This window comes from Agelaius tricolor, unplaced genomic scaffold (assembly GCF_023055355.1).
Source record: "Agelaius tricolor isolate 1412-34295 unplaced genomic scaffold, bAgeTri1.0.p SCAF_8, whole genome shotgun sequence".
Lineage (NCBI taxonomy): Eukaryota > Metazoa > Chordata > Aves > Passeriformes > Icteridae > Agelaius > Agelaius tricolor.
In genome coordinates this window covers 38,361,331-38,375,345 of record NW_027269268.1, presented here as the reverse complement: position 1 = coordinate 38,375,345, position 14,015 = coordinate 38,361,331, and the positions used below count along the sequence as shown (strand labels likewise).

The 14,015-nt window shown below is 37.9% G+C and overlaps 2 protein-coding genes across 3 annotated transcripts in view; both read right to left on the bottom strand.

Annotated features, from left to right (window-relative positions):
• The window catches only part of NFXL1 (nuclear transcription factor, X-box binding like 1), a 45,491-nt gene extending 39,477 nt beyond the window's left edge, over positions 1-6,014 (bottom strand). The window contains exons 1-5 of one of the 2 annotated variants that reach the window (XM_071432443.1): positions 5,672-6,014; positions 4,381-4,551; positions 3,940-4,049; positions 1,702-1,835; positions 111-289 (exon numbers count right to left, since the gene is read on the bottom strand). In XM_071432443.1, the coding sequence (XP_071288544.1) occupies positions 111-289; positions 1,702-1,835; positions 3,940-4,049; positions 4,381-4,551; positions 5,672-5,825 (748 nt within the window). In that variant the 5' untranslated portion in view covers positions 5,826-6,014. Of the gene's footprint in view, positions 1-110; positions 290-1,701; positions 1,836-3,939; positions 4,050-4,380; positions 4,552-5,199; positions 5,569-5,671 lie in introns of those variants that run through there. The other variant, XM_071432444.1, reaches the window with a different exon arrangement.
• A 2,889-nt stretch (positions 6,015-8,903) lies between these two features.
• Positions 8,904-13,382, bottom strand: CNGA1 (cyclic nucleotide gated channel subunit alpha 1). The gene is given in 7 exon segments (XM_071432710.1): positions 8,904-10,321; positions 11,127-11,233; positions 11,372-11,479; positions 12,362-12,463; positions 12,566-12,591; positions 12,985-13,055; positions 13,271-13,382. Coding segments are annotated over 7 exon segments (1,944 nt in total).
• Between the last annotated feature and the right edge of the window lie 633 nt (positions 13,383-14,015).

The window sequence follows — 14,015 nt, the reverse complement described above, 5'->3', positions numbered from 1 at the left end:
TACATCGCTTCTATTCTGAGAATTTTAAATGTACTTAAGAGATGTAAAGTTGAACTGTGTAACAGGTATCTAAATACAGGTCACACAACCAAGAAACACAAAGGATTTACCTGGATGACAAAGCAGCAAACATTTATGACCACAGGAAGGTTTGAATTCCCTCTCACATATTTGACCACAGGAGTGAGGTACCAGCCATGGGTCCACCACTGGATTCTCCACTTTTCCACAATAACAGTAATACCGACTGGGAGTTTCAGAGCGTTTGTATTCAAACCTACATTTTGGACTAAAACAAGGGGAAAAGGAGTGAAAACAAAAACAACTTCTTAAAACAATTAAAAAAAAAAAGCAGTTTTATCATTTTGGCTTCCCAAGACTGTTTCAATGCTACCAATTAACATTTTTACAACTACTATAATGAATAACAAAAAAACACAGAAGAAAGGTCTTTCTATATGTCAGATATTACAACACATTAGAATGTCTAAGGAATTGCTTCGCTAATGCAATTTCTTTTCTCTAAGAATACATATAGACAAAAATAAGCACAGCAAAAATCAGAACAGTTTTTATGTCAAGTAATATCAAAAGAATCTATGCAACAGTTAACCTACTTAAATAGAACTAATTAAAAAAAAAGGATTAAAAACCAGGGGTTTACTAGTAGCAGTCTATTAGTCATGTAAAACAAAGTTTAGCAATGCTAGTAAAACCAAGCATACTAATTAGAATTTTATATGAAAAAATTTAGGTTCAAGATGTACACCTTCATTGTTCACCCCTGATGTTGAGAGAAATTAAAAAACATAATTACTGTTAAAGGTAGACAGACACTAGAGGCCTGGGATTTATAAAGTGCCACAGGCCCAACAGGCCCCACAGAAGCCATGAACAAGGGAAGCAACACAAGGAAGGAGAAACAAAGCAATTCACATTGCTGGTTACACTGAGAAAAGACAAAAGACAAGAAAGTCCCCCTCAGAGAAGAACAGAAAGACTCTTAAAGACCTATGCACTCATTTTTATCAATTAAAACATCAATTTGCCCTGATATAATATATTACAGACCATGAACCATTTGTCTATAGTGATAGCATAGTTTTAGCATGTCCTTACATGTAAAATAAAAAACCATTTGCCTGAAGAGGCATTATCAACTAGAGATGCTGCCAGGCAACAATTGACACTTTATTTCCTAAACAAAACTGCTTAGGAAACTGTATTCACGTAGCCACATTATTACCTCCTTTTTTTTACCATCTCAAGGAAAACTGCAAGACCTAATTTAATGTTTGGATTATAATGAGACTAAAAAAAATAAATAAACCCCTACATCTTGCTATTTGACAATATTTTTTAAACTTATCTCATGGTGCCAACTTTAAAAGTGAAAAATATGTAAAGCCATTCAGAAATAAATGTCAGAAGTTGAGACACATGACAGATAAGTTACCTTCTCAGAGGTTAAAACAAATTTGATGCAGCAAGGTTTTAGTAACAGTGTGAAATTTTTCTGAATCATGTTAACAAAAGCTTACATAATTTTAAAAAGCAAAGAAAAGTCAGCCTTCTGAACAGTTTTTTGTTGTTGTTGTTGTTGTGCACATGATGTACAAGTACCATTCCTTCTAAAGGAACACCAGTTTGCCTGGTTTTCCCAACAGAAATAACTTTGTAAATGTACCACGAGGAGCTCACCATGGCCAGGGATAGTCTTTCTTCCCAAAATCATCATCTGTCAGAGGAGAAGATACAAGGAAGAGGCTGTCCTTGGCCCACTTTTGGATACACACCAGATGAAATATACAAAAGCATCCACAACAGCTCCAGACCTAAAGAGCAGACATCAGGCACCAATTGCTTTAAATTAGGTTTCTGTTTCCACTGATGAAAATCCGTAACATCTGAAGAAATACTTCCCTTCCAAAATGGTTTTTCAAAGATAGATTATACCCACTGTTAGATCAATACATAGATTCATACCTGTTACAGATTCATACCTTAATCTTTTTTCCAACTCCCATGGGAAGGTTTTGCCAAGGCTGACGGAGCCCAAAATACTCGGATAATCAGAGAAATGCTGATTTAAACAGTGTTGGAGGTCATGTAGCACAAACTGATGCCCAAAGGACTATTGCCAGCTTAGCTCTGTTCAGACACAGCTTTGCCAAGCAAAGCTGGAAGGCCCTGAGAGATGGGGACTCCATAACCGTTGTGAGGAAGCTACTCCAACTGTCATATTGCCTTCCTAGAACCCAATCTGCACCTCCCAAGGCTCATTTTGTGCCACTCTCTCTTATTAAACCACCTGGCACCATAAAGATGACTTTGGCTTTAGCCAAAACTGTAACAATTTGGTAAGAAAAGTGCAGAAGAAAATTTTAACTGTTTTTTTTAATAACTTTAGACAATTTTATGACATAATACTGTGAAAATGCAGATATTTTCTCCAGTAACTTACAGAGGACAGTGCCAATGACTAAGTTTCTATAACTATAGTAACTAACTTCCAAAAACTAAAGCTAAGCAGGAGACATTATGTAAACAAACAGACTTCGCCAAAATTATACAGATTCAAGATAATTAGCAAACCACTGAGTTATAAAAGAAGGCTTTCAAGTTACCAAATCATCTCACTTCTGCTAAGGTATGATTATCTCTATCAAGAGTCACAGAAATATGAAGCTAAACTCATTGAGGTCTGAAAGAATATGGATTAAATATGTTAAGAATTCATACAAAATATATTGCATTTCTTTTTAGAAAGAAGTTACTGACTATAGTTTCATTAGGTACTTGTAGTCTGTGTATGTCTATAATAAGAAATTTAAATATTTTTGGAAATTATTTATTATTATTATGTAGTTATTTTTATTATTATTATTTCACTTCATTTCTTCTTCATGTCAAACACACAGTTGATGCCTCAGGTTTTAGCTTTTATATTTTCCAGATTCTGTACTGCTTTGTGTGGAGCTCTGAGCTTCATATTAAGGGATGGTGAGCTCTCTTCACAAAGTAGCTTAGACAAAACAATTCCTTCTCTAGCTGGGACCCAAGGACAGCCAATCCAAATCTCAGGCCCAAGAGCACAAACAACGGTGGAATAAAGAGAGAAAAACAAGGAGGATGGGACTTCATACCCTAAAGCTGTAATTGGACAATTAACTCCAATATGCAAATGTTCCAGAACTTATAAAAATGAGAGACCTTGTGACCGGTTGCCCCTTTTTTGTGACCATTTTGGGCTCATCTTGGGTGTAGCCCTGGCTGGGCTCTTGTACTGCCCGAGGTGTGTCCAGTGAGGCCATTGAGACCTACTTTATTCCTTAACTCTGTCTAGACTCTGTTCTAGGTCATCCTTCACAAGGCATCACAGTTATACATGTTTTTGGTTTATGTACCTCTAATAGAAAAAGGAAAAAATATTTGTCCTGAAATCTTTCCCACATAAAATGTACTTATATGAAATAGGACAAACTTCTCTGACACACACACTTCTTTTTCACCTGATCAGCACTAAGGGCAGTGAAGTTTATCTTAGTTTCCTTGCTGTAAATCTAACAATAATATCTCCTAATGTTTTAGTATTTCATGTTTTGCTTTACTGCTCCATAGCTTACTGAATACACAATTTCAAGCACTGGCATTCAAGCACTTATCCTTGTCACCTGCTACTACCTAAAACTTAAAAATAGCTATTTTACACAATGATAACAAACATATGACAAAAAAAAAAAGACATATTCTGATTTCAAGCTACACATATAACCACTTACGTCTTCCAGTGTTTCCGAACCCAAAGATGCCAAATTTGCATTTAGTTCTTTTACCATTTTAAAGCTATCAATCCCAAGAATAACCTCAATAATATAATACAAGTTATTCAGACAGTAACATTTGTTTTGCCCTAAAAGATTACTGTAAAGTACTTACAGCTTGGTTCCTTTTAACTGAAGCAATGCAGATGAGACATGTCATGGCCCCTGACTGAAAAGCCTCATTCATGTACTGTCTCGTACGTTCCAGTTCACTTGCATCTCCATCTTTAATGGAAAAAGATTTTTAAAGCAATTAGTAACATTTGATCTGTTATTTTGTAGATGTTGAAACTACTGCACAAGTATTTTTTCTGAATAAAGCCAGTCATGTATTATTAAAAAAGCCACACTTTAAACTTGTTAAAAGCTATACCATTGCTTCTGCACGAAAAGACAAGAAGTACACCCAGCATGCACTGCTGGGAAAGAACATTTTTAATGTAAGACATAATAGAGTGCCTTCCTTCCAACTAAAGTAAAATTCTATTGTACAATGATACTACATTGCTTATGCTTTCAGACCAAAATAAAAGTCAATAAATGAAAAAAACATTACCAGTTTGACTGGTGTAAATGGTAAATGTTTTGTCCAAAATCTTCCCCTGTTTTGCTTCAGCATCTTCATCATCATCTTCAGATGAGGAGCTTAATTGTTCTTCAACTAGCTTTTTTGCTGCAGCCTGATTAGCCTTCTTAATTTCATCAAATTTCTTCAGTGAAGATAATTCTATTAAGAGAAAATACTAATGATGATTAATATCATGATAGCTAATTGTAAACACACATTCAGTTCTACATACTTTCACTTGTCCTTTTCTTTAAAGAGTTTGCTGATTTTATTTTTTTAAGAGTATTACATCACTACCATTTCAATACCACACAAGAAGAGCTAAATTGTATTTACTTCTTTACTGTGCATTATAATAAAATCCACAGCAGGAATTATTATCTATCAATTACTATTGACAAATCAAACCTAACATATCTGAATATAAGCAACTATAATGCTGCTTTATGAAAAGGATACTTTAAAAAATCCCAGACATCCCACACAAACACAACTAACACACGAGGAAGAGGAAAAACAAAACACAACACGCAGTTTTGTTTATAAGAAATTTACAGTTATAACTTGCAGGTACCATACAGGTATTTCTCCAGCATGTGGTATTTCTTAAATTATGACTTTCACTGATCTCCCTCAAACTCAACAAATCTTTACTGCAAGAGTGTGTTCACGCTATTGCACAGGAGATTTTTCTATTAGACCCAATATATTTACCAGGGTTTCATCAAGTTTAGCTTTAAGGCTTTTCTTAAGAAACTATGCTGCCACTGAAAAGAGCCGTCTTTGGCACTTCTCTGCTGTACTTACCGAGGACGAACTTACACTCCCAGCTGCCGCGTACACCGTGCACCCGCACCTTTCCCAGACCGGAGCGAAGTGTTTCCCTGACCAGCGCACCTAACGCTCTCTCTACCGAGCAACTCCCTGGCTGTTTCCAACCAGACAGAAACATTTCATCCATTACTTCACACTTTACTCTAATGCTTCAGGAAGACGGTGCACCCAGTGCACCCCGGCGAGGGCTTAGCCCCTCGCTCCTCGCCGCTGCCCGAGGCCTCCGCGTCTCTCCCTGGCAGGAGCCTGCAGGCAGGACCCGGCACATGGCGAACACCGGCTCGACACCGCCGAGCAGCGCGGGAGGGGGGCCGGGGCCCGCCAGCCTCCCTTCCCCGCGCCGCCGGGGACAGCCCCGACCTCGCACCTGCAAGGGCTCCGGGCACCGCCGGCTCCCCAGCCCGGGGCCCGGCAGCACGGGTAGGGGGCGAAACGCGACACTCACCGCTGGCCCCGTCGCCGATGGGCCCGGCTGCCGCAGCGCGGGCACCGCCGCGGCCCCGAGCGGCCGGGGGCCGGGCGGCCGCACCAGAGCGAGCGGCGAGCCCGTCCCCGGGCCTGCCGCGGCCCCGGCCGCCCTGACGCCACTGAGCCTCCATTTGTCCCTCACCAGAGAGCGAAGGACGGCGGTGGGACCAGACCCTCCGCCTCCCCCGCTGCCGGCACAGCCGCCCGGGGAGCGCTCCGCCCGGCCCAGCCCGGCCTGGCCGCTCCGCCCGGCCGTGGAAGCGGCGGCGGCGCCGCCGGTGCTCCCGCGGCAGCGCGACTACAGCTCCCGGCGCTCCCCGCGCGGCGGGCGGGCCCGCGCCGGACACCGCCTCAGCCGGCCGGGCTCGGAGGCGGGGCTGTGGCTCTGTCCCCGGGTCACAGGGTGTCCCAGCTTGGAAAAGGTGTGAGATCACCGTCATTAACCCAGCGCTGCCACGTCCAACATTGAACCGTGTCCCCAAGTGCCACATCCATACGGCTTTTAAATACCTCAAGGACTGGTGACTCCAGCACTTCCCTGGGCAGCCTGTTCCAGTGCTTGACAACCGTTTCGGGTGAAATTTTTCCTAGTAACTGGGAAACCTAGTTACTAATCTAAGTAATCTAAACGAATCTAACCTCTCCTGGCGCAAATTTCCTCTCCTCCTGTCTCTTGTTGCTTAGGAGAAGACACCGCGCCCCCTCCCCACACTACCGCCTCCCTTCAGGTGCTTGCACCAGCGATAAGGTCCCCTGAGCTTCCTTTTCTCCGCAGGGAATGTCGGGCAGCTGCTCCTGAGGCATGCGGTTCTTGCAGACATTTTCTGCGCAGCTCCTGTAACTCCTATAACTTCATAGCTCCTGGAGGATGAGAGTTAAAAACCGACCACAAAGCCTGTTTAGAAACTTGACTGAAGCACATCCAGAAAGTTTTAGCGCACAGAAATATGTATTGAGGAACCCGTGTGCCTCCCAAGTTCTGACAAATAATGGTAGGTTGAAATCATTTTAATTCTATTGACCTTTCCTCATAGCACTTGCATTATGTCGTGTGCCAGGAGGAAACTTTGCATTTAGCCTTTTTTCAGCAAATACCTTCTCATGAAAGTCGTTATAGAAGATTTCCAACCATAAGTAGTCTGAAAATAGTAAGGAAACCACTGGAGATAAATTCTGGTTTTCTGTTTTATTTTGAAATTGTTTAAATCAAAGAGTTTTTATTCTCAAGAAAGAGGCAGCTAGTGAATACAATTCATGTCTTAGACTGAAGAATCAATACTGAAAAAAAAGTTAACAGTAGATATCTGTCCTTTTTTTAATTAAATCTTCATATCACACATTTATCTAATAAAAAGTCTTAAGCACTTCAACAAAGTGCCTTCTAAATGCCTAGTAGCCATATAGGATAAGTTGCTGCTGGCATACAGATTGCAAATTATATTCAAGACCTGAGCTGGAAGAATGTTCATTGCAAAGTCCAACTCTCAAAATATAGCTAAATACCAGAATAATCCTTGTTCCTGTGTACAGGGATAGAATCTTTACTGACAGGATGGCATACCTTTTCCCCTTATCATCTAATGAAGCCATTTATCATTCAAAGCACAGATCAACAGGGCATGAACAACCATTTTGTGTTTATATTTACCCTTGTTGTTCTATATATATCTTATGCATTAGGTACTTCAGAAAATTTCATCCTTGCAGTAAATCAGGAGCTATTTCTAAATCTATGGCATGCTGGAAAGCAGCAACATTACAAAATATAAAACAGCCAGAAAGGAATGCACTTTATAAAATACCCAATTTATATTATCTCCATCTCATTAAGCAGAGAATGCAAGTGTAGAGAGATTATTGACAGTAACATGTACATATGTATTTTTTGAGAGTGGCCGTCCAGTTGCTCAGGGTAATCAAACATCCCTAAATAGAGAATTATCCATTCTCTCTTTACAGTTCCTTGCTTCACTCCCTTTCATCAAACTTTTACAATGTTATGTGTCTATGATCAAATTCTACTGAAAATACCCAGCTGCAAACACTCAGCTGAGACTATAACTAAGCAAAATATTTTTTTGCAAATGGTAAAAGAAAAAAGGATACATGGAGATAATGCATTTTAAAGCAGTTGAAAATTGATCTAACATATGAATCTACCAACTTTACTATCTCAGAAGTAATTATGAAAAAAAGAAATCCTCTATCAGTGGGAAAAAGCAGCCTCTTTAGTCATATTCTTCCCCCAACAGCATCTACAGAAGACACTGGAGGAAGAAATTGTCCTGTTGCTGTTGTGTCTTCCCTTTGCACTCTGCCAGCATAAACAAGTGTTACATTAGGGACATAAACATTTTTAATTACAAATCTTCAAAACTTGATAGTCCATGTTCTGCAGCCACGTGATTACATGGAACAGAACAATTTTTAATGCATATTTTTATTTCTATATTGTTTGTTCTTATTGTGAAAAGAACACTAGATTATAAGCCGTCCATATCTTTCATATTGATGCTTGCATAAAATTGAGTTTTCTCCTCTCTGTATTCCAGCCTTTGTGTGTACTATCCTGAAAAAAGGTGTATTTCAATCTGCCCACTTGTATTTCAAGAAATCAGCCAAGGTGGACCCATGAAGTAATAGTATTTTCCAAATCTTACAGCCTTCAGTAGTCGCATCTACATTGTAGATGAGAGTAGATAATATTAGTAGATATACCTAATTCTTTTTATAATACTGCATACTTAATTAATTTCATGCTAATCAATATATATTAAAATGTGCTCATTTATACACAAATTTAATATAAAGGTAATGACTTCAAATTGTTACCAAACCAAACCTTTCATTCTTTCCATAAGCAGACACAAAGAAATAGTTTTAAAACAACCAGCAAAACTTCCAGTATTTGCCAGTATATGACAATGTACGTGCATCTGCCATAGAGCAGCGTTACAGAGTACAAAACACATTAGCAGATAATAACACTTGTTTGTGCAAGAGCAAAGTGTTATCTTCCATTCTCATTCTTGATTTCTCTTTTTCTGCCCCAAAGCTGCCAAATATGTGCTACTTGTAGGAGATTAGTGACATTGTCTCAGCAAATAATTTTTTGTAATTAATAGTCAGTTATCACAAAGATTAGAAATCAATGTGTTCAGCCCCAGTCAGAATTTGACCCTCAGTCTTATTGGCAACTTCCATTGTTTTTATTCTGCTTTTGACAATCCAGGTTTATCTGTGGATGGATCTACTTCTTCTAAGTCTGCAAATTCTTCCTCCATGACTGGCTTTAATATTTTCTCTATTTGTGTAAGTCTTTTTTTCACTTTCTGTTGTGCACCTTCATACTCAGCCAACAACCTGGCAAACTTTGTTTGCAACCTGTCCATAGCACGTTCCATGTAGGCAACCTTCTCTTCCAGATCTTTAGGATCACTTCCTAAATTTGCAATTTCAATGTCCAGCAACCCATCTTTCATTAGGATTTGCTTGCCTTTTTCTTCCAGCATAGCCTTTGCATCTGGATACTCTGTTAAAGCCTCCATGAGATCATCTTTAGACAGACAAAACAAGTCTGAGTATCCAATACTTTTAATATTGGCTGTTCTTCGATTGCCAGCTTTGCTACCCTTGATGTTAAGAATGCTGATTTCTCCGAAGTAGCTGCCATCACTTAGGACCACAAATTGGGTGATTCCATCATCAGCAACTACTGCCAGCTTGCCTTCTTTGATAATGTACATCTCTCGTCCAATATCTCCTTTTCTGCAGATGTAATCTCCAGGACTGTATACTTGGGGCTGGAGTTTCAAAACCAGTTCAACCAGCAAACCTGCTTCACAGTCCGCAAAAATCCGAACTTTTTTTAGCGTTTCCAGGTGAACGTTGATTGCAATCTCTGCTCTTAGTTTATCAGGCAGATACTTCAAGACTTCCCTTTCATCCACAGCCTTTTTGTTTGTCCACAGGTAGTCAAACCACTTTATAACTCTTTTTTCCATGTCCTTACTCACATTCCGAAAGTGCATATACTGCTTGATAGCATCAATCCTTGCCTGGAACTCCGCCCTGGCAGCATTCATGTTGGAGATCATTGATCCCACATTACCAACGATGGTAGCAAAGATCAGTACTCCAACCAAGAAGTCAACAACCACAAAGAAATACTCAGAATCTCTTACAGGAGGGGGAGTTTCACCAATAGTAGTCAGGGTCAGTGTTGACCAGTAGAGACTGTAGACATATTTTCTAGTCAGGCGGGCAAATTCAGGGTCTGAGGTGTTGGGGTAGACCCACGTGTCAGCCCCAAATCCAATGGCTTTTGAGATGGAGTAGTACACACAGGCATTCCAGTGAATAATAATCACAATGTACATGACAAGGTTAGAGATCCTGAAGATATTTGGGTAGTTTGTTCTTGTTTCTGTTCTCTGGAAGAATTCAAACATCCGAGCTACTCTGAGTAGTCTGTTTATTCTTAGTTCTGGGTAATTCAATCCTAACTTAAAGTATAAGAGATCAGTTGGTAAGATTGACAGAAAATCTAGTTTGAATTGAAAAGATTTCTTGTATTTCTCTCGTAGCTTATGTTCTTCTTTCACCAGAAGACCTTGCTCCAGGTAACCTAAAATAAAATTGTAAATAATAAAAGAAGCTACAGGTTCAAATATGTTGAGTTTAAGGTCAGTCCAAATCTACTTTGAAAAATGTTTTGGGTGCAAATTCCATATGGAACATAATTTCTCTTTTTACTATTTAATTTCTTATTTCCAAATAGTCAGCTTAGTGCTATATGGTTCAGCTATGAAAGATAAACAATTCCAGATCTGAATATTTTCCTCCACTTTTCCACTATGGTGAACATCTGGAAAAAAACCCTCATCTTCCCCTCCAAAGAAACCTCCACAAGCTATAGAAAGGGTGTTTAATGAGGAAAAGAATCTGAACACAGGAACTGCAGTTACATATTGAGTGTATCTACTTAATAGCTCCATAGGTTAATATTTTAAAATAAATAGTTGTAGCTGAAGTTAATGGGATGTCTTGCTTGCTCGATAGTGTTGAAAATGAAGCAAATACTTGAATATCCCATTAATACAAAAACCAGATCTAGGTGCTTGTTTTTCAGAGCCCCTGATCCTTTCTTGGCTGCACTATGTTTTTTTGTCTTGTTGAGTCAGCTGCAGGCAGAACAGCTTGTACCTGCATATCTCAAACTTTATGTGTCCTTTGAGTAATACATAAAATTTCATCAGAATTTCTCCTACTTTTACAGTAAGGCTGCAGTCTTTCAGAAATCTAATTCAGTGTCTTTTTTTCACTATTGCACCTCATCAAGGCTATTCAGATAAGAGAAGTACTGGACTTTTGATTTAAAAAAAATGGCATAAATATGTAAAAAGGAATAATTAATCCTTAAGTATATTTACCTGTCCTTGTCCGTACAAACATATCAGCAACATAAATGGCATCAGAAACATAATCAATAATAAACCATGCCACTAAGTAATCATGCTGAAGCTCATCAAAACAGGCTCTGAATATGAAAAAACAAAAGTAAATTACCATAAAACAAAAATTAAATTCATGTATGAATCAATGATTATTTATTTATCTAGTCAGGGATATTATGATTTTCCAGAAGTTGTATGTAGTCACTAAAGGAATACATCACCTAGCAATAATCATGGTCCAGTTGTACATGACAGGCATTGTGATACAAAACAACCAGTTGTAATATATATTTCCTGCTGGATCAATGGTGAAAATATCTTTCTTCTTCCTAAGTGGTAAGCAGGGGGGAAAAAAGAAATTTAATGAGAGACTTGAAATACACATCTCATTTTTGAGGAATTAAGCATTCCAGAAATTATTATTGTGAAATAAGTGGTCTTTATCAAAGTTAAAGTGCATGGAAGATAGGAAGTTGGTACGACTTGGTGTGACACAAATTTAGAATCTAAATTTTGCTGACCAAAGTTAGCTTGGCAGTCTCACTTTACTCCATAGTGGCACATGCCATTTTTAAATTATTTTTTCCTACCCAAATAATTATCTTGTCTGATAATTTATTTTATCATTAAAAAAAAAAAGATTATGTCACCATTAAGTTTTAGATAAATATAAATCATTAAATTAATCATGCCTTTCTCACAGGGAAAAGTCTGAGGAAGATAAAACATTGGCATAGTTTACATAAAGAAACCAAAGAACAGGAAATCATACAACACAGGTTTCTACTGCACTGTCTTGAGTTTCTCTTCCTTAGCTAGAAAATTATGAATTTACCAAGCAGTCTATAAAGCAACAACGTTTAGAGCATAGAAGAGTTTACTGGCTTGTAGGTGCCTTTGTGTGTGGAAGAGGTTGCTTTATACTGGCACATGATTTGCTGCAGTGTGTTTTACAAGAAATATTAGATAATCAGAATCCAAAGGAGATATATCTTGATTAAGGTTTCAGATCACCTCCACGCATGCATATTTCTGTTGCCCACATATGAAGTTAAGTCAAAACAACTCTGCTTTAGGAAGAACAACAGCAGTCTTTACACTCATTCACTAAGGTATAAACATCTTTACAGGACATCTGTGAATGAATTTGTTCTTACATCAAAAGCAATTTTATTGCATAGCATAACTGGACCTAAACAAAAAATACTTACTCTTCTGTATTTTCTTTCTTCTTCAACTTATCTTTACTTTTATTTTTCTCCTTTTTTTCTTTGGTCTTTTGTGTTTCTCCATCCTTTTTCTTTTCTGGCTTGCTAAGAAATAGATTAACATTTTCCATTGTTAAGGACCAAGTAAAACATATGTAGAAAAAAACCTAAATCTCTTGGAAATAGTAATATTACTCTTCATCTTACCTCTTCTTTTCTTTTTTCCTTTTCTTCTCCTCTCTAAGAAAAATAAAAATATGATAGGGTCATGGGATGCACATCCTGTTTCTTCAACATCTATTTATTAGAAGCATCTGAATTCAGTAAGGATAACATTGTACTTATGTGTTTAGCCTTCAAAAAAAGTGTTTTTCTTATTGCTTGTTATTTCACCTAGAACTACTTTTGTTTTAAATCAATAGATACAATATCCGTAACTTTGGTAATAAGGATCATCAACATCATAACTGATGTGCATGAAGTGAAATGTATGTGCAGTCTCTTTTGGGCTTACCTGAATGACATAACTGTTTCTAATGAAACAATTCGATATTTATTATAATTATTTATTTCTGCTTTTATAATCAAAATTCCAGTACTCTCATTTAATCAAATGGCAAAGATACTTACTCATCTTTATTACTATTATTGTTAATATTGTAGCATGCAAATACTCCAGGTAGATACTGTTGCCTGGGAAACAACAAAACAACATAGTTATATGATATCTGCTGAAATTTAAAAAACAAAAATCTCCTAAATATTTACAATAAGCAATATACTGTAATCTTAAAAACTTTGGTTTTTGCTAAGAGTGAAGAAAATTATATGATAGCAAGTATATGTGCTTAGATAATCCTATATAAATCATCAAACTAAGAAAAAAACCAAACCAACAAAAAATATATTTGACATACCTATTTTCCCCTTCATGCATCAGTCCATGGTCCTTACTGGTGTCATGCACTACCACACTGGGAACAATTGTATGGGAGTGATGGGTCTCAATCACTCCTACCTTCATGGTCAGGTTTAACTTGGGTAATTGAAGAAGACTGAACAAAAAAAGAATGAAGTCATTTCACCACTAGAATAAGTAGCTTTTTTTTTTCTTCCTCCAAGAATGAATCCTTTACATTCTTGTTTTCCTGAAGCCCCACAAGAATATTTGCAGTTTCCTGTTTCCCATGACATTCCCACCAGACAAGAAAATGACCTGACAACTCCTGCTAAAGGGAACGTTGTACACATCTTTAGGGAAGCATTAATTTAAGTTTTTCTCCTCAGTTTTGACACATACCTTAAAATATTTAAACAATTGTGTTTGAAACATCTACTGCTGTTTCTCTGGGTTTTGAACCAAAGTCTAGAAATGCTGTCTCAAGATGGAGAAACAGATTCATGCACAGATGACATCCCGAAAACCAGAGTAAAAAGTATCCCCTGGTTGTAGGTCCAAAGAAATCTCAGTATATCTGGTAACAGAGACTTACACTCTGTTGAGATCTAAGAGTGGTTCTGTAAGTAAGAGGGTAAGATTAATGTAGTGGTTTCCTTACTCATATAACAGGTGGTATAAAAACACCTAAATAGAAGTGTTAGTGGCTCTTTATGTCTGATCTATTCATCTCAAGGGAAGAAAAACCCTGAAAATGTT